General features: G+C 46.1%; 2 protein-coding genes across 5 annotated transcripts in view; both read right to left on the reverse strand.

The window, feature by feature from the left end:
- Positions 1-430: 430 nt before the first annotated feature.
- On the reverse strand, positions 431-7,194 carry REEP2 (receptor accessory protein 2). 3 transcript variants are annotated; one of them, XM_086702958.1, is made up of 8 exons: positions 6,969-7,194; positions 5,044-5,116; positions 4,684-4,760; positions 2,827-2,947; positions 2,477-2,590; positions 1,981-2,122; positions 1,743-1,873; positions 431-1,656 (listed from the first exon to the last, which is right to left on the reverse strand). In XM_086702958.1, exons 1-8 carry the CDS (start codon positions 6,998-7,000, stop codon positions 1,588-1,590), a joined length of 759 nt encoding a protein of 252 aa, XP_086559084.1. In that variant the 5' UTR covers positions 7,001-7,194; the 3' UTR covers positions 431-1,587. The 3 variants fall into 3 exon arrangements, with proteins under 3 accessions (XP_086559084.1, XP_086559083.1, XP_086559086.1); XM_086702957.1 differs by having other exon boundaries at positions 1,981-2,128; positions 6,969-7,186; XM_086702960.1 differs by having other exon boundaries at positions 1,981-2,128; positions 5,044-5,195; positions 6,969-7,182.
- Positions 7,195-8,906: 1,712 nt separating this feature from the next.
- The window catches only part of KDM3B (lysine demethylase 3B), a 70,781-nt gene continuing 53,076 nt past the window's right edge, over positions 8,907-26,611 (reverse strand). For both annotated transcript variants that reach the window (XM_086702967.1, XM_086702963.1), the window contains 12 exons: positions 25,321-25,448; positions 23,903-24,182; positions 22,788-23,044; positions 18,963-19,229; positions 18,007-18,178; positions 17,528-17,618; positions 17,260-17,390; positions 16,139-16,258; positions 15,031-15,170; positions 14,360-14,536; positions 13,476-13,610; positions 8,907-10,341 (listed from right to left, as the gene is read on the reverse strand). In XM_086702967.1, the coding sequence (XP_086559093.1) occupies positions 10,261-10,341; positions 13,476-13,610; positions 14,360-14,536; positions 15,031-15,170; positions 16,139-16,258; positions 17,260-17,390; positions 17,528-17,618; positions 18,007-18,178; positions 18,963-19,229; positions 22,788-23,044; positions 23,903-24,182; positions 25,321-25,448 (1,979 nt within the window). In that variant the 3' untranslated portion in view covers positions 8,907-10,260. The remainder of the gene's footprint in view (positions 10,342-13,475; positions 13,611-14,359; positions 14,537-15,030; positions 15,171-16,138; positions 16,259-17,259; positions 17,391-17,527; positions 17,619-18,006; positions 18,179-18,962; positions 19,230-22,787; positions 23,045-23,902; positions 24,183-25,320; positions 25,449-26,611) is intronic.

The raw sequence follows: 26,611 nt of genomic DNA on the forward strand, positions 1-26,611 counted from the left end.
CTAAGCAGCATGGCCAACCAGTTCCCTGCCCAGCAACCCCCAAATCCTATTCCCTCTTCCCTGGGACACTCACGGGGGTCTTTGTCCTCAGAGCTTATACTGACACTTTCCATAAGGTACCAGGAGGTCCACTGGGGATGGAGGTCTCTTGGCAGAATTCCAAGGAACAAGACAACCTTGACAGTTGGAGACTCCTAGGCCTTCGTAAATCATGGTCCCTCCTACTCCTCTGGCTGTATCTTGAACCTCCAAACCATTTTCCGAGATGGACCAGCTCAAACCTATCTCTTATCTTGGAGATCAGAGCTCTTGGGTCTCACATTCTGACCTCTTCCCCCCTTCCTCCTATAGCTGAGCCCTGCTTTTTACTTGAGGTCCTTCCCACCTGGGGACTGGAGGAGCAAGAACAAAGTACAGAGGCCGAAATACATGAGGTGCCAGAATTTGGTTTATTGGCTCATCCAGTGCCAAAGGTCCAATGGGCACCCTCTTTTCATAGAATTGGGAGCACTTTGGCTCCAATATTTCTTTTCTTCTTCACACATTCCTCCTGAAGCCACGGCAGAAGCTGGGGTAGAGTGTGGGGCAAAGGCTGGGCTAATAAGGGTCTGCCTGCTTACATGGGCTCAGTTTGCTTGGCACAGGAAAAGGAGTCTGGAGAAAAGGAAGATGGGCCCCCAGGTGAGGAGGAAAGGAGCTGGCTCAGCAGGGCCCTCTACAATGGGCCCTGAGGGGTAGAGGAGCCCAGCCCAGGGGCAGGGCAGGAATGGGAGGAAGCAAAAGGGTATCAAGGGCAGAGGAGGAGATAAGAGGCCTTCAGAGCCTCATCCTCTCTTGGGCTGAGGTCCTCTGAGGCTCTGAGAGTAGGAGGGAGGGCTGAAAGCAGGGAAGGGCCAGCTAGCTGTGGGGCTTAGGGTGGGGGGTGGTCACTGCTGGCAGGAAAGTCCTTTACTCAAAATCTCCCCAGCCCTAGACCTAGAAAGATACACACACACACACACACACACACACACACACTCACACCCCTAGGACCCCACTTCTTTTTAGTGGGAACATGTAGCACACAGCCCTATCCAATGCCCCCAGCTGCAGCTCTGGCCTCATCATCCTGGTCATTTAAGCACATGCTAAGCCCCTGTCCTCCATTCACATCTGTGGCCTGTGCCACAAGTTCTCTGAAGCCTTCCCCTCTCCCTCCGTCTCCCAGGTGCCTTCAGGCCCATCTCTGGTCAGTCTGGGCTGTGACTGCTCCCCCAGCCCGGAGAGAGCAGTGGGGGCATATTAGGACCTCAGAAAAGGGGATGGCCATGGTCTTCAGCAAGGCACTGGGTGGGTGGGAGCAGGACTGGAGCAGGGAGAATAGCAGTTTGGGCTCTAAGGAGCCCCCGCCTCCTTGGGGGGGCTCAGTCTTCAGTAACTCCTCCAGCCTCTACCCTCCACCCCCATAGCAGGGCCTCCCTCCTCTTTTCCAAGCCCTTCCAGAGGAGTGGTCACTGGGCAGGCACCAGAAACAGCCATCTGAGGGGCCCTGGGGCCGGAGGCATGTGGGTTACTGGCACAGTGTGCAGCCTCCGGGGGGTCAGAACCTCAAGCCAAGTCACCCCCACCAGAGGTCTTCTTCTTGGGCCGGGTCTTCAGTGTCTTGGAAGCCAGTGGCTACGGGAAGGAGAGAAGAAGTTAGAGAGTTCAGCCTGGGGTCACACCTCCTCCCCATTTCCTCCTGCTCTGGCCTGGGCTCTCACCTCAGCTTTGGGCACTTTTTTGACAGGTTTGACCCTCTTAGGGGCCTTGTCTCCCATATCATCTTCAGAGGTCTCTGTCCGGGGATCTGCCTGGTTTGTGCTAGATCTTAAATTCAGGGCAGGGTCATCTCCTGGTTTGGGGGAAGAAAGGAGAACAGAGGTCTGGTGGCTCTCCTACCTGGCCTCCATGCCCTTGAGGTCCCTCCTCCCTCTGCCCAGTCCTGGGCCCTGCCTGTACCTAAGTCCTCAATGGTATCCAGGAGGCTGCCAGGGTTGGGTCGGAGACGGCTGTCAGGCCCCTGCAGGGTCAGTGCATCCTCGTCCCGGATCAGGGTCAGGTCCTGCATGCTGAAGCTTCGGAGCTTCTCTGATAGCACCCCCTGGCCCTAGGGTCACCACCACGCACCGGGAGAACCGGAGGAAGGGGCGGGGTGGAGATAGAGGTCACTATGGAGCACGGGCAGCCACTGAGCTCAGTGTTTTCCTCACACTGTCCTTACCCAGTCCTTTGGCAGCACTGAAAGGCCCATAATTTCCCTTTTGACAGTTGAGGAAACTGGCTCAGAGAGTTGAAGTCACTTGGCTGGAAGGTGTTAGAACCAGGCCTACAACCCTGAGTTGCACAAGCCCCAAACCATCACAGCACCAAGGACAGGTTAGATGCAAAGAGGCTTGGCTAGGGGGATGAAATGAGCAAGGTGGGGCCCTGGGAGCCTGGTCTGCCCCCATCTCACCTTGGCAGCAGCGGTGACTGCAGCATTGGCAGCCAGGTTCAGGCCTCTCTTGCCCACTCTCATCATGGTCTCATAGCTCTTGTCTCGGGCCTGTGTGATGTACTCGTCGATTTCCTGAGAGGTGGGAGGGGAAGGAGTAGGAGGTGAGGGGTGGTCCCTGCTGGCTAGGCCATTCCCTGCCCCTGTTCACACCCAGACAAAGGCACTGCCTGCTCCAGGAGGCCAGGGCCCTGCCAGATCACTTCAGGTTCTGGGTGCCCACAAGGAGAGCCAGGAATGGACGTGGCTGCAGACACTGGGCTGCCATGGCCTGGGGCAGGCTAGGAAGTCAGCTGAGAGTGGAGGCAAACCTTTTCCTTGTTGGACAGTGTTGGGTGCACGAACTTGCGGTAGAGCACGCTGGAGCCCTTGGTATAAGGGGACAGCAGCCATATCACAAAGGCGATCTTGAGCTCAAAGTAGAAGGGGAACCTGTGGGTGGGACAGAGGCAAGTGGCAGAGCCTGGGATAGGGAGTCAGGAGGTGAGCTGATCCCCTGCAAGACCTTGCCTGGTTCCCCACCCCTTAGTGCACTGGGGTTCCCACGTGGCTCAGGAGACTGGGCATTTCCTTCTTTCTTTCCTTCTTTTTTTTAATTGTTTAAGTTTAAGTTTATTTATTTATTTTGAGAGAAACCGAGAGAGAGAGAGAGAGAGAGAGAGAGAGAGAGTGTGAGCAGGGGAGGGGCAGAGATAGAGGGAGGGAGGGAGGGAGGGAGGGAGGGAGAGAGAGAGAGAGAGAGAGAGAGAGAGAGAGAGAATCCCAAGCAGGCTCCAGGCTGTCAGTACAGAGTCTGATGAGAGGCCAGAACTTAAGAACCACAAGATCATGACCTGAGCCCAAATCAACAGTCAGATGCTTACCTGACTGAGCCACCCAGGTGCCCCTTGGCATTTCTAATCTCAAGGAAAATGGGAGGCATAGCTGAGATTCCAAGGGGGAGGGTAAGTGCCTCCAGCAGAATTCCCCTTGCAGTGGCTCTCTGCACATTTTTCTCTTGGGAGTCCCAGGCCTCTCACTCTGATAGAACACTCCTGCTTGTCTATCCCAGGGCCAACACAAAGGCGAGCTTCCTAACCTCCCAGGTCCACTCCTGGGTCCTCACCCCCTTCTCTTCCTGCCCTTCCACAAGGAAGACTGAAGCTTCTCCAGCTGTGCTCTGGATCCCATTCTTTGCTGCCTCTTACTTTTAAGGACTGTTGTCCATTCCCTGGCTCCTTCTCAGGCCAGACTCCTTCATGTCTCCTACATTCTCACAAAGCACTTTCCTTTGTTTGTGGCAAGAAGCCATCTATGCTAGGGGCTCCTGGGTGGCTCAGTCAGTTAAGTGTCTGACTTTGGTTCAGGTCATGACCTTGCAGTTTGTGAGTTTGAGCCCCACATCGGGCTCTCTGTTCTCAGCACAGCACCTGCTTCAGATCCTCTGACCCATCTCTCTCTCCCCCTCCCCTGCTGGTTCTCTCTCTCTCAAAAATAAATATAAATAAACTTAAAAAAAAAAGAAGCATCTATGTTCACTGTCCTCACAATTTTTAACCCACTATTCTTTCCTAATCTAACCCTACTCAACTTCTGCTAAAACTATTTTTCTCAAAGGTCATTGGCCCTTGCAAGCCAATGCAATCATCTTTTGTTCTCTACCTCTCCATAAAACTCTCTTCTCTCTTGATTTAGTGTTCTGTGCTTTGTTAGTCCTCTCTTCCAAGAGGCATCTGCTCACTCAGTACACATTTTTTGCGCTCCTGCTGTGAACATACATATAGGTGATTAAGACATTCTCTGTCCTTCAAGGGTTCACAACATAGTCTAGTAGTGCTTTGAAATACTAGCACTGAATGTCTATAAGATTGAATCATATGCCTAGTTTACAAATAAGGAAACTGAGACCTAGGAAGCTATAACCTGCCCAAAGTCATACAGGACGTCTGGCAGAAGCAGGTTTCCTGAATTCTATTGTGGTGCTTTGGCTATCATCAGGTAGAAATGTGGGGGTTGGGTCTCTTATTCTACTGATTAAGCCAGGCCTGCACGGGGGGAGAGTGGACATCCAGGACCCCATGGAACTGTGGGAGGACTCTACCCTGGGTCTCAATCTTCTGTTGGGCTGCTGGGGGTAGAGAGTCTAAACTCTGGACCCTGAGATGCAGGGTGGGGATGCTGGACCTCACCAGGAAAGCACAATATCCGTGAGTGTCTCAGCCGTGGTGAAGAAGGCAAAGACGATCCAGTACATCATCCATTTCACCTGAAGGTACAGAGAGCGGTATTAGCTGGGGCCTTGAGGGAACACCCAGGACCCCATCTCTCTTGCCAACTATGCTGGAGGTGTTCTGGGGAAGGGACACTCGGGACCTCAACTTTGCCTGTGGATCACACCACAGGAGAAAGGGAACACAAAGGAACTTCCTTGAAGTAAGGTCTCATTAGTGCTGAAGCACTGGCACAAAGTCAGTACTGTCTGTATTGTGATCCATTGGCCTATCTTTGCCACGTGGGGTGGGTAGGAGATTAAAGGGTCATAAACTCACATATTCCTTCACGTTTTTTGTCTTCACGGCCTTGTAGGAAGAATAGGCTGGGTACAAGGTGCCAAAGATGAGCCTAGGGAGGCAGGCATGGTTACTGGTCCCCTCGGCCAAGAGCAGTGGCCTCTCCCTCCCAGCTCTGCATCAGTCAGTCCCTGGGTAGGTAAGGGGAGAAGGACAGAACTCCAGAGTGCCACATCAACTGGACTGATGAACTCAGGCCAGTGGTTACAGTCAAAGCCATTAAGCCTCAGGTGACAAGCTTGGAGGTCCCCAGCCAGTGAAGGTGATGTCTCTCCTCTCTCTGTTTTTCAGTTTTTCTCCAGCCCCTTAGGTAGAGAAAGACCCAGAGGCCAGAGGGTCCAATGTGGTATCTTCACCCATGATCACTGGTTATCCGTATTGTGGGGAGTGGGGGTCTGGTCACTGCAACAGGGTGGCTCCCTTCTCCAGATACTGTGCTCATTCATACCTGTCTGCCCTTACCTTCTACCTCTAGTTCTGAGCCAGGCTGGTTAGGGCCAGGTCTGTAGGGGAACCAGACACCACGTAACAGGGCACTCTATGTGGCAATCAGAGGCACCTCTGTGGTTCTGGGGACCTGGGGCACAGAGGGCACAGGGGCAGGAGGCCCTAAGAGGGGCAAAAGGTTTATTCCCCCATAAGTACGCTTGGGACCAAGCTCGGGGGAGGGTCCTGGGCTCGAGGCCCTAGCTGGAGTACAACCTGGTAGTGATCCCATTAGAGAGACCATATACAGGACACAGGTGAGGGAAGGAGAAGACTGATGCTCCCCAGGGAGCTCATCCAGGCAAGAGAGAAGCAGCCACTCTGAAGGGCACAGGGAGGTATGACGCCTGTGGATAACCTCTGGGGTGGGGTCGGGGAGAGGAAGGAGGGAGACTCCAGTGACAGGGAGCCAGAATACAAGAACATAACAGCACTGAATGGGAAGAAGGCAGGGGGAGGGAATTTTGGGGTGTCAGTCCCCCGCGGTAGAGGCTGAGGGGCAGGGTCCTGGGGCAGGGTCCTGAGCCAGGGTAGGGGTTGGCTGAGGCCCAAGCAAAGCCCCTGCTGGGCCCAGCCCCTGACCATGTGTGGGTATTGCCTGTTCTCCCAGGGACCTGCCTCTTACAGGCAAGATACTTTCAAACCGACCTGTGGAGAAGGGGTCGGGGGTGGAGTCCTCAAGGACGAAGTGTGGGGTGTGGGAGCAGGCTTCCCTCCTGGAGCCTGGGGGAGGAGCAGGGACAGAGCTCCACAGTGTAGCTGGCAGCCTGGAATGAAGGCCACCTAAGGCCCTCCCCTCTGTGGCTTTCACAAATCCAGGCTGAGCACACATATCCCCTCCCGGTTACCTCCCACACTTTGTCCTCCAAGCATCTCTGCTTCCCAACACCCAGATGTCCTCCCTGGGGGGCCTTCAGAGCTTATGCCCTCATCTCTAGTGTCCTGATACTCGAAGAGAGAGGAGGCCAAGGCTGCTAACTACGGCCCTAAGCAATGGAATGATGAGGCCCTGTCTGGCTCCCGGCTCTTCCATTAGCCCTCTCCCCGCATGAAGATGACGGCCCAGGTCTGAGTTGCTCCTTCAGCCCAGATCTGCTAGGTGGGGGAGGGGACATGCTGCCTCCCCTTCATAAATCAAGCCATGCTGCCCAGCCCTAGGATGAAGGAACACCGAAAATTAAAAATAAAAGGGGTGGGAAGCCAGGCTTACTATGCTCCACTAATGTTCCCCCCTCCGGTCCTGGGTCCTACTCTTCCATGTCTTGTCTCTGGGAACCCCTAGGAACGATGTGCCTTTAGGGGACTCTGTTGTATGAAGCCACGGAACGGTCCATGCTGGGCTTCAACACCCCTCAGCCCCCAATTCCCATTCCCCATCCCCCTCCCTGCCGGCCGCGCCCCGCCACCGCCGCACTCACACCACCAGGCGAGAGATGATCCAGGACACCATGGCGGGGCCGGGCGGGGCGCGGGGCGGGGACCCGGCCCGAGCAGAGGATGCAGGTGCCGGAGGTCGAGCGGCGGCGGCAGCAGCAGGAGCCGCAATAGCAGCAGCAGCCGCAGCAGCAGCCGCCGCGGGGGCCGCGAAGTGCCGAGCAGCCGCGGTTAAAGGGGAGGTCCCTGCCGCAGCGGCGGGCCGTGGGCGGCGGCGGCTCTTAAAGGGGAGGCCCGCCGGCGGCGGCGGCGGCGGCGGCGCGCCCCCCTGCACCTGCTATCACCGGGCATGCGCCTTTGACCCTCACCGCCCTGCCTTCGTCTAATCGCTTGTTCATCTTCCTTGGATTCCAAGCCGTGGCTTGAGGTCCTTACAGGCCTTCAGGTTCCATCCTGACGTCCTAGCCCTCTTCCTGCCTTGCCCACATCAGGCTGAAAGGTTTAAACATTCCCCCAGGAATACTAGCTAGGACTTATTGAGTGCTTACTGTGCCAGCCTCTGAGCTAAGAGCTTCACATGCATTATTTCACTGAATCCTCATTTCATAAGGCAGAGGTCATAATTATCCTCATTTTGAAGATAAGGAAATGGGAAGCTTAGGGAAGTTCAATAATTTGCCAAGGTCACAAAACCACTAAGTCATGCTAAGGTAGGAACCCATGAAGTCTACTTTAATCAGGCCACTTCTCCTAACTGCTGACTAGCAAACTGTCTTCCTCCATTACAGGCCCTGTAGACACCCACCCAAGAACTTCTCAAGTCAAAGGTATAGCTATAGCTACACCTGTCCACCTCACCCCTTCTTGGCCATTACCAATCAATCCTGTTGGAGGACCCGTCCCCCACTCTGATCTTTTTTACGTTGTCGCTTGCTAAGCTTTGCAGGGAAACAGAGCCCAGGCTCTCAAGGTGAATACCCAGGGGTAGACCCTCTTTAAACAAAGGGTAGGGAGGCATGGCGTCTGGGTTGGAGATGGATCTAGGGCCTCCAGTTCCACCCCCACCAGCAAATGCTGGCAGCAGTGTATGCCCTAATTCTGAAGACATTTATATCCAGAATGTAGGCTAGCCCGCCTCCTGATTTTCACCAAAGCAACAAAGCTCCAACCTCTGCAACCCCCTTTCTCCCCATTGCTTTCCTTTCCTGTCCCATTTCAAAGCTTCTGCATTCTTTAAGTGGAGGTGTGAGTCTTCTGGTGACCACAGCCTCGACCCGTGCCCATCCAGCCTGAAAGGACACGTTCAGAGCTCTGTATTTCAGTTATGGTCCTATTCAAACTCAGTATCCTTGAACCACACAATGGTCTATTTCCACCCTGATAATTGTATTTCCAGGCTCAAACACTTTGGAAGATGTTTTCCAACAGAGTCTGGAGAAGCAGCCTCCGATGACCCCTCTTGCTATTCTTTAGAACTTCCTCTTCAAAAGGCCTTTTCTAATTGGAATGTAGTCTGTCCTTACTCCTCAAGCTACTTTAATTGCTGATTTATAAACAAAAAATCCATTTGGGTCTTTTCCCACCAACTCTGAGGTGGACCTAGGGCCACATGTTTCATATGTGGGCAGGTGGGCCTCCTGCTTTGAGGAACCTCATCACTGATCACCCAAAACCTTGCTCAGGCTGTCCCCCAGCTGCTCTAGGAAGGTTAAAGACCTCATCTTTCCCAATCCATTCACATAGCAACAATGGAAAACCCATCTTTTCTGCCACTCTTTTCCCTTCACCCCCCAAACCCACAAACCACAATGACCTGGCACTTTCTGCTCTCAAATGGGCACAAATTCAGGAAGTAAAAGGGTAATCGGATGCAGCAATGTAATGAAGGTCAGAAAATGAACCATTCGCCACCTCCAACCCCGCCCTCAACCTGCCTTTGCTTTTTAGAATGGCCGGCACAGAAGAATTTAGTCCACTCCAAACAGATTTGTTAGATTTTTAATAAGAACATGGAAATCCCAATCAGCCCTTCAACAAAATTAAAATACAGAAAGTGAAATTAAAAGTATTCTACAGTAAATGACTTTTATTAAAAAAAAAAAAAAAAGGTAATTGTGAACATATAAACAAGCCTGCAGGGCACTACAGTACAGCTGGAAAGAAGATAGATACATTTTCCAATGTATCTATGGGCTAATGAATTCCATCGTTTTCAAATAAATTCTTAATAAAACTCCACAGAGTTGGAAAGTTTTGCTGAAAACATTTTTGGACAAAAAACCCAAAAAACCAAACAGACTCATGTAGGAAATCAAACTTTCCTTTGCATTCGGAAATGTAAGAGGAGTCCCAAGGGAACGCTGGTAATATGTGAAAATGGTTCCTGCGACACCAGTGTGTGTATCTGTAAAACACACCACAGCTCAGACATGACAAAGTTCTTTCTCAGATGGCTGTTCCCTCAAGATAGGACTGAGATGGGAAGGGAAGAAACTAAAAGAATCCTAAAAAGCCAATTCTTTTCAATTCTGCTTTGGCTGATTTTGTGCTATAATGGGCAGTTGATTTCTAAAAATCATAATTCTTCAAAGATTTTTATCGAAAGGAAGACTAAATGTAATGTGCCTTTCCTCATAATCCAGGAAAACAACTGTGGTATTTCAAAAATTCTAAAAATATCTACTTTCATGAAATAGTAACTATTTCACTACAAACCTATTTTTCACTAAATACACACGTTTCCTAATCCTGGAGCCTCCTGGGAAAAGCAGTGGGTTCTCCCTGGGTCCTGCAAGACTCCAGTGTTCACGAGAGAGATTGTGGGGAATGGCTTCACCCCGTCTCCTGGGATGGTCTGTGTCAGAGGTCACGTGCAGAGACACTGTCAGGCTTCCACCAGGTGTGTTTACGCAATTAGCCCCTACTTGTACCAGTTATGTGATTCCCCCTACCTCCAAACACATTCCCACTTAACTAGGCACGAGAGAACAAAGAAAAGAAAGGTGTGCCCACATTCCCGGTTTCCATGAATCTCAAGTCACGAGAATGTGCAGGAAAGCCCAGCAATGTTCAGGCAATTCAGAGTCCCAAAGACCACAGGATGGGTATGTGGCACCCTTGGCTTGGAGTCTGAAACTGTGTGTGTGAACAGTGTGACTTTCCTGGGTCAACCTTCAGTGTTGAGGCAGCGTAGAAAAGAGTGGCTGGAGAGTTTGTAATACTGACCACACAGGCTCCCAGTGAAGGGCCTCTGCTCCAGCAGAGAACCCTGCCGTTCCCTGTATGTGTTGTGAGTGAAAGACCTGCTTCACAGGGGAGTTAACAATTTCTCCATGCCTAAGATCTTGCCAGTTTGGATTCATGAGCCTTGAGGGTGCCGACAGCATCTTTCACTGCGTGATAAATGATGTTCTTCACCTGGAGAGAGCAATCGGCATAGTCAGTTCATGGTGGCCTCATATTATATTCTCAAGTGAAGATATATATTTTAAACAACCTATAAAGCCTACTAGTGAGTGAGGAAATCCTTCAACGAGGACTGCATACTTCCCAAATCAATCCCATAGATGATTTACAAATCACAGAGGATAGAAGGTCTATATTCAAAAAAGAATGATGAAATCATTTGAAAGGCTATATAATCACCATCATCTATGTACTTAGTACATGCTGGGCACTATTGCTAAGTTTTTTGTTTTTGTTGCTTAATTTTTTTAAATGTTTGTTTATTTTACAGAGAGAGAGAGAAAGAGAGAGAGACAGAGTGTGAGCGGCAGAGGAGCAGAGACAGAGGGACACACAGAATCCGAAGCAGGCTCCAGGCTCTGAGTTGTCAGCACAGAGCCCGACGTGGGGCTTGAACTCATGGACCACGTGATCATGACCTGAGCTGAAGTCCAACGCTTAACTGACTGAGTCACCCAGGTGCCCTATTGCTAAGCTTTTTATGTGGACTTTCACTTAATCCTTACCACAGTCTTATTAGGTCTATTCTTTAAAAAAAAATTTTTTTTTAAATGTTTTATTTATTTTTAAGACAGAGAGAGACAGAGCATGAGTGGGGATGGGGCAGAGAGAGAGGGAGACATAAAATGTGAAGCAGGCTCCAGGCTCCGAGCTGTCAGCACAGAGCCCGATGCAGGGCTCGAGCTCATGAACCATGAGATCATGACCTGAGCCAAAGTCGGACGCTCAACCAACTGAGCCACCCAGGTGCCCCTGAGGTCTGTTCTATTATTATCATCCCCATTTTTACAGATGAGAAACTGAGGAAACCAAGGTTCTCTGGTTAAGAATCTTGCCCAAGGTCCTACAGCTAATAGGAATGCACTAAAACAATAGTGGGTGGGTAGGATTATTGGATATTTTCTCCCTTTGTGCTTGTATGTATTTTCTATTTTGTCTAAGAAGAACACATATTACACGTGAAGCAGGAAGGAATAGTTAGAGTTACTAAAATAAAGTGAACAGGTTAAAGACAGTTTTAAACCAAGATAGTGATTATTTCTGGGGAGGGAAATAAAGAGACAGAATGGGGAAGGGTATATGGAAGCTTCAATAATGTAGTTGTTCTATATGTGTATGTTGTATAATAAGTATGTATAGGATGCTTTATTTCTTAAGGTGAAGGATGGGCACATAAGCTCCCTTTTGCTATTTTTTATTTAAAAACTTTTGTATTGGGGCACCTGGGTGGCTCAATCAGTTAGGCCTCCGACTTCGGCTCAGGTCATGATCTCATGGTTTGTGGGTTCAGGCCCTGCCTCGGGGTCTGTGCTGACAGCTCAGAGGCTGGAGCCTGCTTTAAGATTCTGTGTCAACCTCTCTCTCTGCCTCTCCCTCACTAGTGCTCTGTCTCTCTGTCTCTCAAAAATGAATAGACGTTAAAAAAAATAATTTTTGTATTAATTAAACAAATATTTTTTTATTTAATTTTTTTAATGTTTATTTATTATTGAGAGACAGAGCGTGAGCAGGGGAGGGACAGGGAGAGAGAGGGAGACACAGAATCTGAAGCAGGCTCCAGACTCCGAGCTGTCAGCACAGAGCCCGACATGGGGCTCAAACTCACAAACCGTGAGAATATGGCCTGAGCCCAAGTCGGATGCCTAACCGACTGAGCCACCCAGGCGCCCCTAATTCAACAAATATTTACTGAGTACCTAGTATGTATCAGATATCATGCTAGGGAAAAGCAGTGAATAAAGGAGTAAAATTCCTGCCTTCATGGAGTTTATTTATTTTTTTTTTTTTTAATTTTTTTTTTTTTTTTTTCAACGTTTATTTATTTTTGGGACAGAGAGAGACAGAGCATGAACGGGGGAGGGGCAGAGAGAGAGGGAGACACAGAATCGGAAACAGGCTCCAGGCTCTGAGCCATCAGCCCAGAGCCCGACGCGGGGCTCGAACTCACAGACCGCGAGATCGTGACCTGGCTGAAGTCGGACGCTTAACCGACTGCGCCACCCAGGCGCCCCCTTCATGGAGTTTAAATAGCTTATATTCTAGTAGGGATACAAACAAACAGAAAAAATACATAACATGTTAGACAATAAAAAATACTACAGACAAAAATAGAGCAGTGACAGAGGATTGGGAGTGTTGGAGGTGACATATTATAAATAGAGACCTAATGGAGCTGAGATCTGAAAATATATATGTCTGCATATTTGCATTATTTCTATAATATCAATGTTATCTATCAATGTGATTGTACTTTGTAATAAGAACTTTAAGGTTGAAACGTTCAAAAAAATTTTTTAAGTTTATTTATTTTTGAGAGAGAGAGAGTGAGTGTAAGCAGGAGGGGCAGAGAGAGAGGGAGACCGAATCCTAAGTAGGCTCTGCTCTGTCAGCACAGAGCTGGAGGCAGGGCTCGGAACACGAACCCAGAGATCAAGACGTGAGTCAAAATCAAGAGTTAGATGCTTAACCGACTGAGCCACCCAGGCAGCCTGAAATGTTCTTAATTTTTAAAAAGGAACAGCAAAAATGAGGAGACTCAGGATTGAAGATGTCTGAATCTACCTGCGGGAGGCTGGGAGACTATATTCAGATTGCTGAAGTCCTGCCTGGGAAATCTTGCTTCCTTCTTCTTCTTCTTTTTTTTTAATGCTACTAAAGCACCCAACAATTCTTAGGGATATGGATTGCAGTACCTAGCAGGGCATTAAGGAATGGAGCCTGCACAGAAACATGCTGTGAGAAGCAGCTCTGGGGAAATGCCCTTCTTGGAAACATGCTTAGAACACTCTGCCACAGTGCTTTCGCCATCTAACTGGGAAAAGTCAGTCTAGTCAGTTATTAACACTGAAATACTTTATCTCCCAGGGGCAGAGAAATAGAAGATGATAGCAGAAATGACTAGGTTAAAAGATGTGTATCCTCTAAAAGCAAATCGGAAGAGGACTCATTAAATACTCTGTGGAAGAGGATCATCTCTCCAGTAATACCTCCCGTAGAATACCCTCAGAAAGCAGAATGCTCATCCTATATATGTAGGCAAGCAGGAGATAAGGAGAGAGAGTGGGGGGGAAGGAGGAGTTATTTACCTGCAGTTTATCCTCATGGTTTGTATGAGTGTTAGAGAGATGCCTGAATTCCTGCGTCAGGCGGAAACAGTGCTTTACATGTTCCGGAGATACAAAGTCTTCTGCTACTTTTATGCAACTGTATAGATTGTGCACCTGGGAGAGGAAAAGTTCAGAGGGAAAAGAGCCCTGAGATGTTCAGCAATATATGGAAAATATCCATGACATAGTTTTATTTTATTTTATTTTTTTTTTTTTTAATTTTTTTTTTTCAACGTTTATTTATTTTTGGGACAGAGAGAGACAGAGCATGAACGGGGGAGGGGCAGAGAGAGAGGGAGACACAGAATCGGAAACAGGCTCCAGGCTCTGAGCCATCAGCCCAGAGCCCGACGCGGGGCTCGAACTCACGGACCGCGAGATCGTGACCTGGCTGAAGTCGGACGTTTAACCGACTGCGCCACCCAGGCGCCCCTCCATGACATAGTTTTAAAAAGAAGACAAAACCCCCCAAACTTGAGAAATGCTTATGATATTCCATTGTCATAAAAACAAAAGCAGAAAAATTCCAAGTATATATTTATAAATGAAAATGTTAGTATTCTCACAGAAGAGGATCTGGAAAAATATATACCAAACTGTTAACCACAAGCTACTTCTGGAGAAAGCAGGGTGAGGGGATGGAAAAGGGGCATGGCACAAGTAGCCGAGTTAGGACTTTCACTTTCTCCCTTATTTAAAAATTTTCAAACGTGCATTGAGAATTACACTGAAGAAACTTAAAGAGCAAAAAAGAAGTTGCAGTTTAAGAACAGTCAGCCTAATGCAGCCATTTATATGTATCTATTGCCAGATTAGTAGGAAACTCAGAAATAAGGAAGCCTATGGAATCCAGTGGAACCCACCTGGTGTGGGGCTCCAGCAGGTATGAAGACAGCATCTCCCAGGAACTGAACGATGGCCCAGCCTTGCACACCATACTCCTCATAGAGTCGCTTACGGAGGGTCTGGTCCAGGTACCAACTTTGGTCATGGATTGGGTCATGATCAGGGGGATTCTCTTGGCCTTGCTCTTCTCCAACCTGAAGCCATAACCAAACCCAAAGATGGAAAAATCAATGCATAAAAATTATAGCATAAACCCAACTTCCTGCAGCAATGTCCCTAGTGGGGCCAAAGTCTTCTGCTTTATTCTGTTCAACACCCTCCAGGTGTGGATTCAGGCCTTCAGGGCATTTGGACAAAAAGTACCTGTCTTTAATTTTTTTTTTTTTTTTTAACATTTATTTATTTTTGAGAGACAGAGAGAGACAGAGCATGAGCAGGGGAGGCACAGAGAGAGAGGGAGACACAGAATCCGAAGCAGGCTCCAGGCTCCAAGCTGTCAGGACAGAGCCAGACACGGGACTCGAACTCACAAACCGTGAGCCAAAGTCAGACACTTAACTGAGCCTCCCAGGCGTCCCAAAAGTACAGGTCTTAAAAGCCAAGAAACCCCACACGAGAAACCTAAACAGGTGGTCTCATCACCCCCAGACCCTTCATCCGTGAGTGGATAGCCTACTTGGGGGCATACCTTTCGTAGCAATTCCCGGATCTTTTCTGCATCCTTGGCTGCATAGATGTGCCACAAAGCACCAGGCTTCTCCTTTCCATCATGAATCCTCTGCTTTGTCACCTCATCAGCATCTCCCTCATCAATTGTCTTGAGTACCTCTGAAAAGAGCAAAATTACTTTTCCAGTCATTTCACTTCCTCTGAGTAAAGCAAAATGTTCAATTCAAACAAGCTTAGTCTCTACTATTCTCCATCTCTCTGAAGCAATGTAAGGTAGAATCAAAGAATCAAAACTCATATTTGCCTAAGCTTTCTACACACAGTAAGAGCAACCCTAAATCTTCCTTAATAGAGACTCTGCATTTTTTTGGAGGGAGAGTAGTCTTTTAAAACATATTTCTTGCTCAAACTGTTTAGCCACATCTTATGTTCAAAATGCAGGTTATTTCCTGCTGTAAGTAGACAGACTCCATGTACTTTTTCAAGACCTCTTTATAAACTCTAGGGTTCTACGGATATAAGGCCATGAAACATAAAGCTTCTCTGGCAAGTTAAGAGGGTAGACTTCTAATGCTTGTCTATTATAATCCTCTAAAGGACAACTAACGGAAGGATCTGCAGGTGTATCGCATTAAAAGCAAATGTGTGGCAGCAAATATCCAAAATAATGACACCAATAATCCCTGAACTGTGAGATTTTGAATTATGTATTTCTTTAACATTTTGTACATTTTCTAAAATGTCCATAATTAACACATATTAATTTTATACTGAGATGGCAGGGAGTAAAAATGCAGCAAAATATCACTTTGATGCTTTTGTTCTGCGCAAATAAGCTGGCTTTATCATCTGATAAACTGATCTGGCTGATGGCAAGTGAGCCAGACTGCCCTTCCTTCTTTGCTCCTATTTCTGATGCTCTATACTCAGTGGAAAAGGGAGCATTCCCAGAAAGAGAATGACTATGGTCAGGGATACACAAGTACCACTCTTCTTTCCTAAAACCTCCTTTCACTTAGCAACATCTATTGGGCACCTACTATGCATAGGCCCTGAGGAGAAAGACACCCGATTCTACTGACGTTGAGCCTCACCATCCTGAAGTAGAGGGTATACAGAAATAGTACCTTCATCATGAGCACCCTCCCCGATGGGGATCCCAACATACACCATCACATTGACTGCATCAGATACATCTAAATGAAGGTTTGTTGTGCCAACTCTTCTATCTTCTGCGGTTATTAAGCCTGAGGGAAAAGGAGGATATGCAGGGTGAAAGGGCAATATTGTGAAAAATCCATACCAACTCTACAAGTGAGAACATACTCTAAGATGTTCTTAAATGGGTAACAGGGAGAGTGAAGTATATCTGTTTATTAAAAAAAATCACTCTCATCTCTTTTCTAGTGTTTTAAGATTGATTTCTAGCTTGGTTGACACTATAGTTTTGGCCATTCACTGAACCAATTCCACTCCCTACAACACTATCTCTATTTTTTTTTTTTTTAATGTTTCTTTCTGAGATAGAATGAGCAGGAGAGGGGCAGAACAGAGGATTTGAAGCAGGCTCTGCAGTGAAAGCAGCGAGCCCGATGCAGGGCTTGAACTCATGAACTGTGAGATCATGATGTGAGCTGAAGTTGGATGCTAAACTGACTGAGTCACCCAGGCACCCCAACAATCTTTCCTTTAAAAGCAAAACAGATATGTGCATTACTGACATACAAATGAGAATTGGCTTTCACAGTGATTTATGGCCTTATTGTGACTTCACAAAGAGCTTGCTGGGTGATATGGAACTCTGTCTTCTTCACTGTTATTTTATCAAGGTTCTTAAAAACTAAGAATCATGTCTTCTTGCACAGAATGTTTGAGAGGAAACTTTCTAATTATTGTAGATATACAAAGTATAGATGTGATACAAATCAGTATGACAAAAGCCATCGCATTTAAATCCACCCTGGGGCCTGTGCCTGGCTCAGTTGGTAGAGCATGTGACTCTTGATCTCAGGGTTGTAAGTTCAAGCCCCATAATGGGTATAAAGATTACTTAAAAATAAAAAAAATCTTAACAAACAAACAAACAAACAAACCTCAAACCATTATGGCTACTGTTAAATTCTTTAGCACCTGTCACTTTGTGCTCTATTAGCTCTACACAGGACCTTGACTAAATATCTCCCTCTATAGGTGAAATGGGGAACAGTAGTGTCCCAAAAGGGCAATTACGGCTTTGGCTTCTTCATACCATAGGCATTGTACATCTTGGGGCCCAGATCGGGCCTTACAAAGTAGCTGGGTAGCCTAGAAGCCAGATTGAGCCTGCCATCTCGTTTGGTGTACTCTGGCAGAGGAAGATTCTCCATCAGATCTTCAAACCTACAGAAGATCAGGAAAGATGACTTAGCTTGTTAAGAGGGAAAAAAGCAAAGAGGCAAAGTCCACTTTTCTATCATTACTTTGTGCTGCTTCAGCAAGGCACAGGGTCTCAAGATGACCTACTGTAGTTCACTAACCTTGTGGGCATCATGTCTCGAAAATCTTCCCCAGGAGGCCAGTCCTTGAGTTTAAGCACCATAGGCTGCCCATCTTCTGATCTTAATCGCTCTGAAAGACAGACAGCACTCCCACAATCTGCTTGTTTGGCTGCTGCCTGGTTTTCCAAAGACTACAAGTTTTAGGAGACTAACTTATTTTCACACTTGTAACCCATCCTAATGGACTAGGTGAGCTTTGTTTTCCTCGCCCACTGCTTTATTTAACACATGCTATATTTTTCCATCTCACAAGAATTCCAGCCTCAAGAGTGAAAGTGCTCCACACAACCCATGGGAGAAGGTGCTTAAGCCCAGGTGTGCTCTGGGAGCCAATGATTGCCAGGAGAGCTAGCTTGGTTGGCACCAAGACAGACTGTCCCCCCGCCAAGGGGGTATGATTTGTGTCCAAGGGCAGAGCTGGACTTCCTTTCCAGTCTGCCGTCATCAAAACTACTTACTGCATATGATCTCAAAGCCATCCCAGAAATCCCGAACTTTCACATCGGAAATTATAGCACAGTTCCTGCAGTTCACTAAGTCCACATCTTGGTCTCCAAATTCCTGGCTAAAGGCTTCTGGCTTCCAGAGTTCAGACTTGAGCTTTTTATGTACCCCTGAAACCAACACTGGCTGTGGAAACAAAATATGCCAATCAGAACCATTTAGGAAATACTTTTTAGCTCAGAGCTCAAGGACAGGATAGGTTTCCTGAGGACAACCTCTTCTTCATGATGATTTACTGTTCTGTCCCAGCTTCAGAATCTATAGGTTTCAACATGTCAGGTGCAGGAAATGGAAACCACTTCTCCATTATAATTTTTGAGTTTCATGCTGGGAAGCATGCTACAGAAATTACTTCTGTTGCTCTGGTATCTACCACTATTTTGAGGTGAGAGGACAAAAAGCTGACTAATGCAACTTTGAGAATACTTCCTCACAGTGAGAATGAAGAACTATCCAGACAATTCCATAACCTCCCCGTTTTTCAAGCACCTGCTAAAGTATAAAAATTAGGAAGTGTTATCACACTATCATCCAAATTTGTGCAGACTTGGAACATTTACCTAGAAAAGTACTACCCATTTCTACCCACCTTCACCTTACCCCTATCACACTTAAGGATTTTCCTCTAAAAGTGTCATTAATGCCAGATCACCACTTCCCAGAAATTTCAACTACCCTTTTCAGAATGCAGACCTATAGAGCTTAGAAATAGAAGGAACCACAATATATTTTTAGGAATCTTCTGATTTTTTTAAATCCAAGTAAAATCGAAGTAGCAAGGAAGTTTTCGGTGAACTTACTATGTCTCAATCTCCCTGTCAAAAAATCTCCTAGACAGAATTGAAACTATTGTTGTAGTTGTGGTGGGCAAGCAGCCAGCTGGTCCTGGTAGCTACTTATCCTTACTTACCTGGCCTTGCTTCCAACATTCCCGGAAGATCTTCCAATTGTTTTTGTTGCTGGGGTCATGAAGACACAGAAGTCGGCCATCACAGAGCCAGGAGTGAGATGTATGGGGGTCCAGCACATTCAACCCCATCACCATCTCCTTCACTTCCTTTTGGGTATCAGTCAAGTTACAGGCCCGCTTTGCAGCATCTGAGGTTTTCTTATTTTCTACCACTGAGGCAATGATGTGGTCAAGGAAGTTGGGTAGGCTGGCCTTGTTCTTCACTCCCTGCCAGATACAATTCTATCAGGTAAGTATGAATGAGGCACCATGAGAAGAGCATTCAAAAAACTGTCTCACAACTGTACTCACAAGAAGGAGTTATGACTTACCTGATTAAGTTTCACAAACGTTTCTGAGATACTTTTTTTTTTTTTTCTGAGATACTTTTTGTAATTGAATGGGGGTTTATGAAGTCAGTATCTTAAATTTCCATCTTTTATACTATGCTTTACATTTATGCAAGAAAAGTATGCAAAGATCGCATCTGCCTCAAGAGCCTAGAGACCTAAGAAATGTCTTTACCATCCAGCCTTGTATTAAGGATTTGCATGTGGACCACAAGGATCACAAAATGCTTTAACTGAGTGAAAAAGATTATTTACTTTGAGGCTTATAAATTTTTTTCTGTCTAGCATGCCCAAGGATACTTCAACTAAACAATAAAGTGACTTATCAAGGCAGTGTTTTTTATTTCTTTTAATGTTTATTTTTATTTTTGAGAGAGAGAGGGGGTCAGAGTGCAAGCGGGGCAGGGGTAGAGAGAGACGGAGACACAGAATCCAAAGCAGGCTCCAGGCTCTGAGCTGTCAGCACAGAGCCCGACGCGGGGCTTGAACTCACGAATTATGAGATCATGACCTGGGTCAAAATTGGACACTTAACAACGGAGCCACCCAGGTGCCAAGGCAGTGGTTTTTTGTTTGTTTGTTTTTTAACCAGGGAGTATACCCCAAAAAAGTGGTAAATGAAAGTATTCAAAAGGAACTAAATATTCTGAAAGTAGTCTCCTAATGTTCAATTCTTCCCTTGCTTATCACCCCACTGAGAATCTCTCACACGTTCCAGGTGATGAAATCACCAGGCTCAAAAATCAAAGTGACATACCTAATGTCACAGAACTGAGAGGGCTTTTATTTTTTTTTTAATTTTTTTTTTTTCAACGTTTATTTATTTTTGGGACAGAGAGAGACAGAGCATGAATGGGGGAGGGGCAGAGAGAGAGGGAGACACAGAATCGGAAACAGGCTCCAGGCTCTGAGCCATCAGCCCAGAGCCTGACGCGGGGCTCGAACTCACGGGCCGCGAGATCGTGACCTGGCTGAAGTCGGACGCTCAACCGACTGCGCCACCCAGGCGCCCCGAGAGGGCTTTTATAAAAAGCTTGAAGTATTCCTAAGTCTGAAGTATCACTAATTATTATCTCTACAAAGTACATGTAATCATAGAACTTCCTGGGAAAATCAAAAAAGAAAAAGGAGAACTGAAGGTCAGAGCAAGTACATATAAAAGAGAGCCAAAAGTAATTTTTTCAAGTCACTAATGCAAAAGAAACAAATAACCCACTCATACATGGCTCAACCATCCACAGCTCACTGAATTTTAGCCACTAATTATAAAATAGAATGAGAAATATATTTATGTACTTGTTTGAAATCTCTAAGACAATACACACTAAAAACAGAAAAGCAAGGTGTAGAGCATCTGAGTAAAAAAAGGAGGAAAAAAACCATACAATGACTGACCTGCAGAAAAGAAAACAAGTGGCTGGGAGATGATGATGGGAAGGAGACTTTTCACTACATCATTTAAATTTTTATCTTGTGAATTCATTCATTCAGTAAATGCTTACCGAATACCTACTATGTATCAAACACTGTGGCACTAGTGATACAGCAGTGAATAAAACAGTCAAAAATCTTTTAAGGAAAGGGAAGACAGACAACAAATCAATCATGGTAATGAATGCTATGGAAAAAATAGTAAGTGCAGACAAAACAGATATGGAGGATGGAGCTGTGATGGATTTTACAAAGGGTGGTTTAAGAAGGCCTACAGGACGTGACATTTCAGAAGGGAGATGAAATTAATGATGAAGCAAGCATATGGTTACATGGCAAAGAGAGTTCCAACTGGAAGAAAAGGGTAAGCGCAAAGGCTCTGAAGAGGGATTCTTGCCTGGTCACGGTCAGTAAGAAGGTGGGTGTGGTCAGAGCAGAGTGAACAAGGAAAGTGGTGGGTGAAGTCAAAGAAGTGCAAGGAAGAAGTCTTGCACAGATAAAGCTAGAGCATTATTGTCTACTGAAAGGATTCTGTTTATATTATCAGAGAAATAGGAAGCCCTTGAAGGATTTTCAGCAGAGCTAACAAAAATCATGTCAACGAAACCACTCATATTTAAAAAGAACCACTCAAGCTGCTGTATTGACAATAGACTATAGAGTGGAAAAGGGAAGAAATAAAGGAGACCTGTAAGAAGTTTACTGCAAACATGCAGGCAAGAGAGGATGTTGGCTCAGACCAGAGAGGAAGTGGTGGAGCTAATGAGAAATGGGTGGACTCTGAATACATGTTATTTTTTATTTGAGAGAGACAGAGGGAGACAGAGAGAGCGAGCGAGAGGGGCAAAAGGAAAGAGAGAAAATCTTAAGCAGGTTCCATGCTCAGCACAGAGCTTGATGCAGGGCTCGATTCCATGACCCTGGGATCACGACCTGAGCTGAAATTGAGAGCTGGACGCTCAAATGGCTGAGCCACTGAGGTGCCCCTGCATACATTTTAAAGATCAGACTAAAAGGATGTGCTGGCAGATTAGATAGGAAATATGAGAGAGGGGAGTCCCAAATGACTCCAAGATTTTTGGCCAAGCAACTGGAAGAATGCAGATGCTCATGACCAAGAGAGGAAACTACAGGAGAAGGAGGCTTATACGCAGAAGATCAGGCATGTGGTCTTAGATGTGTTAGGTTTAGGTGTCTATTATAGATATCCAAGAAAAGGCAGTATGAATGTACTGTCTAGGTTAAAAAAAATAATAATGCCTGTTATTGTCAAGAAAATAGTGATTCCTGCTGACTGAAAATTTCAATGTCTCAATTTCTATTGACTTCTTTTTTAAAAAAAAAAAATTTTTTTTAACATTTATTTATTTTTGAGATAGAGAGAGACAGAGCATGAACAGGGGAGGGGCAGATAGAGAGGGAGACACAGAATCTGAAACAGGCTCCAGGCTCTGAGCTGTCAGCAGAGCCCGATGCGGGGCTCGAACTCACGGACCGTGAGATCATGACCTGAGCCGAAGTCGGACGCTTAACCGACCAAGCCACCCAGGCGCCCCTATTGACTTCTTTTTTTTTTTTTTTAATTTTTTTTTCAACGTTTATTTATTTTTGGGACAGAGAGAGACACAGCATGAACGGGGGAGGGGCAGAGAGAGAGGGAGACACAGAATCGGAAACAGGCTCCAGGCTCTGAGCCATCAGCCCAGAGCCCGACGCGGGGCTCGAACCCACGGACCGCGAGATCGTGACCTGGCTGAGGTCGGACGCTTAACCGACTGCGCCACCCAGGCGCCCCAACCCCTATTGACTTCTTAACATGGCACAAAAGGTTCACTATTTAAACGGATCTCAAACATTTCCCAAACGCGATGTAAATAACTTGTCAGTTGGACAGACAACACAGATAACACAAGTTACCCATATATACTCTAATCCAGTTATCAGATCTCTGATGGCTCTTCCTTGGAAAAGCAGCAAAGGCTAGAGTTGTAGAAAGGACACTTACTGCTGAGGATGTAGAGAAGACCGGGGGGAAGGGTATGCCTGTGTCCAAGGGGGCTTGAGGAAGCTTTCCGGGTCCGGAGTGAAGGAGGTCTCGAAGGCTAGAGCCTTCGGTTTTGTTGTTGGAGGCAGTGGGACCCAGTAACAGACTGTTAAAAAGCTTTGGAGTCAATGGAGAGACCTTTGCAGTGGAGTTGAACGAGTCCAGCCCAAAGGGTGAATGAGACTCTTTACTGAGCACCGACCTCAGGGACCCTGCTTCTGTAAGGACATAACCAGGAATAGCATTAGGCATGACAAGTAATACCCAGCAAGCAAATGACTCCTAAAAATGAGCCAAGAGGGGAGGAGGACTTTCCCCTTCCCTGGTCCACAAACTACATACAGTTTGTCCAGGCCAACCTTGACAAGGTTATGACTATAGCAGGATCATGGCCAAGGAGAAGGTCTCCTACTTCTTCCTTCCTTTATCAGATCTGGATTTCAAATTTCCTTTTGTTCCAATCCATCTTTCATCTCCCTCACTTTCTAACATAGTGTTTCTGCAAGGGGGTCTTCAGAATACTTGTACTGGAATCACCTGGAGTGTTTACTAAAAATGGAGATTCCTGTTTGTACTCTAAGAGAATGTCATTTAACAGTTCTGGTGGGGCCCAGGAATCTCTATTTATAATAATTCCCCAGGCAACTCTTGGGCCCATGGAAAATCAACCCTGGCTGCGTAACAGAACCACCTGGAAGGTTAATAAAAATCTCCTATCAATTCTGACTAAAGAGGTCTGGGGTACAGCCCAGGCATGTGCCTTTTCTTTTGAAGTTTTATGTTTTATTTTCTTAAAAGTAGACTCCACGCCCAATGTGGGGCTTGAACTCATCACCCTGAGATCAAGAATCGGATGCTCTACCAACTGAGCCACTCAGGTACCCAGGCATGTGTCTTTTTTAAAAAAGCTCCACTTCTGCAAAAATATTGAAAGCAACTCCCTCATTTTATGTGATTACCCAGAGAAAGCAAGCATCATGTTTCATAAACGTGGATGGTCATGTGTGAGTTTGAAGAATCCGGGAATAAGTCCAGGTTCCACCTAAAGGCAGGGCAGAGGCTTGTGTTCATCTCACCTTTTGTTTCTTCTTTAGCCTTCTGAGTTGCTAAATCCGCCAACCAGTGCAGGGCAGATGAGGGGGGGGCTGTGTCAGGGCAAGGGGGCCTGATGGTTTTTAGCTCACTATTGCTATTTGAAGTCGAACTATCTGCTTTCAGAGACTCATCAGATCTGATGTCAGTGCTGTCAGCTTTGGGAACATGGTCAGTCTCTGATGTTGTTACTGCTGCAGTTCCTCCTCCGCCTGAGAAAGTGGTTTCATTTCCAGAAGAGGCACTAGGGTTTATGCTAGGGAGCTAAAGCACAGAAGGCCAACATGGTTAGAGTGCTGTTCTTGTGTAGGAAAAAAAACAAACAAACACATAGCAAGGGCTACTGACACTAAAAAAGTCTGGGAAAACAACCTGAAACTGTCTCAAAAACTATTTCATTCATTGATTAATTTAACACATATTTAAGGAGTCCTACAACATGACAGAAACTATGCTTGGTTCTGTGAAAAGATCAGTGAACATAAAAATAAATAATACAATTTATTTTAAAATATTAAAATATATTTATTTAGCATGCCTGAGGCTCAGTTTCTGCAATGGTAAACCGATGATTAAAATGTGACCTCATAAAGCTGTTCTGAGGATTAAATGAGATAGTATATGCAAAAAGCTTAGTAGAGTGTTTGGCATACATAAATGTTCCATAAATGTTTACTATTCTATTACTGAATTTTCCACATGATTTGCTCTAATATGTCAACTCTATTGAAAATATATCTTGAGATCCCTCAGCCTTAATTCCTGTACCTCCTACAGACCATGAATTAGTAGTGTTCCTGGAAAGCACTCCAAATATAAGCAAGTTAGCTGTGTGTGTGTGTGTGTGTATGTGTGTGCGCGCGTGCGTGTGTGTTTAAAACGGCCTCTTGTTCAAAACAGTTACCATCAAACCGGAATGACCTCCACCTCTGATAGAGCAATGAGCAAACCACTGCCTCTCTGGAGGCTTGGGATTGTTTTCAGAGTAGAATGATCCCAGCTCAGCAGGCCAATCTTCATATTTCTGTCCTCAGTACCTAACATGACAAGGACAGGGACCATGCACACATATTGGACTGCCTTCCTGTTAACCTTTTCTATACTCTTCACCTATACAAGGATCCTGAGGTATAAATCTTGACAAGATGAAAAGAATCTCATTGTGCTACTTATCAACCCAGCCTGAATTGGTTTTAAAGACAAATGAAGAGAAACTCATACCAGCTGGAGGGAATTAAAATCCCTTGAGTAACTTTTTGGGGGTTCTCTCTAGATAGGCTTCTCCATCCCCTAATTCCTCAGGAATCCTACAGTAGCCTAGGACAACACAGGTGAAAATGGGGCATTTCCTGGTACTAAGAAGAGAAGTTTCTCTCATTCATACCCACACATACCACTTTACCTGTGACATCCCATTGGTGACAGCAGGTCTCAACACAGATTTGTTCTGCCGACTAATACAAGGGCAGTTTGCTTTTATTCCCCACTTGCCCCGGGCAGCATGTACCATGTCTCCAATATTGTAAAGAGCTGGGAGAAAGAGAGCAACAGAAGCCTCAGAATGTTTTATGTGCCAGATATTGTGCTAACGATCTCATTTACATTATCTTCCTCAATCCTTACCCACATTTCAATGAGGTGGCAGCTATTACCCTCAACATTTTTTAAAAGATATTATTTATTAGGGCACCTATGTGACTCAGTCGGTTAAGTGTCTGACTCTTGATTTTGGCTCAGGTTGTGATCTCACAGTTTATGGGATGGAGCCCCGAGTCTGGCTCTGGTGCTGACTGTGGAGCCTGCTTGGGATTCTTTCTTTCTCTCTCTCTCTCTCTCTCTCTCTCTCTCTCTGCCCCTCTCCCATTTTCTCTCGAAATAAACAAACTTAACAACAACAACAAAAAGACTATTTTCTTAAGTTCATTTTTTAAGCAGGCTCCACACCCAACATGGGGCTTGAACTCACAAACCTGAGATTAAGAGGCCCATGTGTGGGGCACCAGTGTGGCTCTGTCAATCAGCATCAGACTTCAGTTCAAGTCATGATCTCACCATTTGTGAGTTCGAGCCTGCGCTGGGCTCTGTGCTGACAGCTCAGAGCCTGGAGCCTGCTTTAGATTCTATGTCTCCCTCTCTCTCTGTCCCTTCCCCGCTCATGCTCTGTCTCCATCTCTCAAAAATTAATAAACATTAAAAAAATAAAAATAAGGAGTGCCATACACTACCAACTGAGCTAGATATGTGCCCCTAAGGATTTTAGTTTTTAAATAATTTCTACAGCCAATGTGGGACTTGAACGCACAACCCCAAGATCAAGAGTCTCATACTCCACCAAATGAACCAGCCAAGCACCCCATACTCTCAATTTTTGATGATGAAACTGATACTCAGAGAACATCATTTCTCAAATACATATAGTTGGTAAATGGAAGTACTAATACTTTAACCCAAGTATAACTAGCCTAAAGTTCTGTGTACTCTTAACAAGTTACACTCTCTCCCTGTTACAGTAAATATTAAGGTGTCTTGCAGGAGAAACTCTAGGGGGTAGATTCCCTTCCGTTCAAGAGCATGTAAAACATTTTAATTTTTTTTTTTAATGTTTATTTATTTTTGAGACAGAGAGAGACAGAGCATGAACAGGGGAGGGTCAGAGAGAGAGGGAGACACAGAATCCGAAGCAGGCTCCAGGC

The sequence above is a fragment of the Puma concolor genome, chromosome A1 (genome assembly GCF_028749965.1).
Source record: "Puma concolor isolate L17-30 chromosome A1, mPumCon1.1.hap2, whole genome shotgun sequence".
In the NCBI taxonomy this organism is placed as follows: domain Eukaryota; kingdom Metazoa; phylum Chordata; class Mammalia; order Carnivora; family Felidae; genus Puma; species Puma concolor.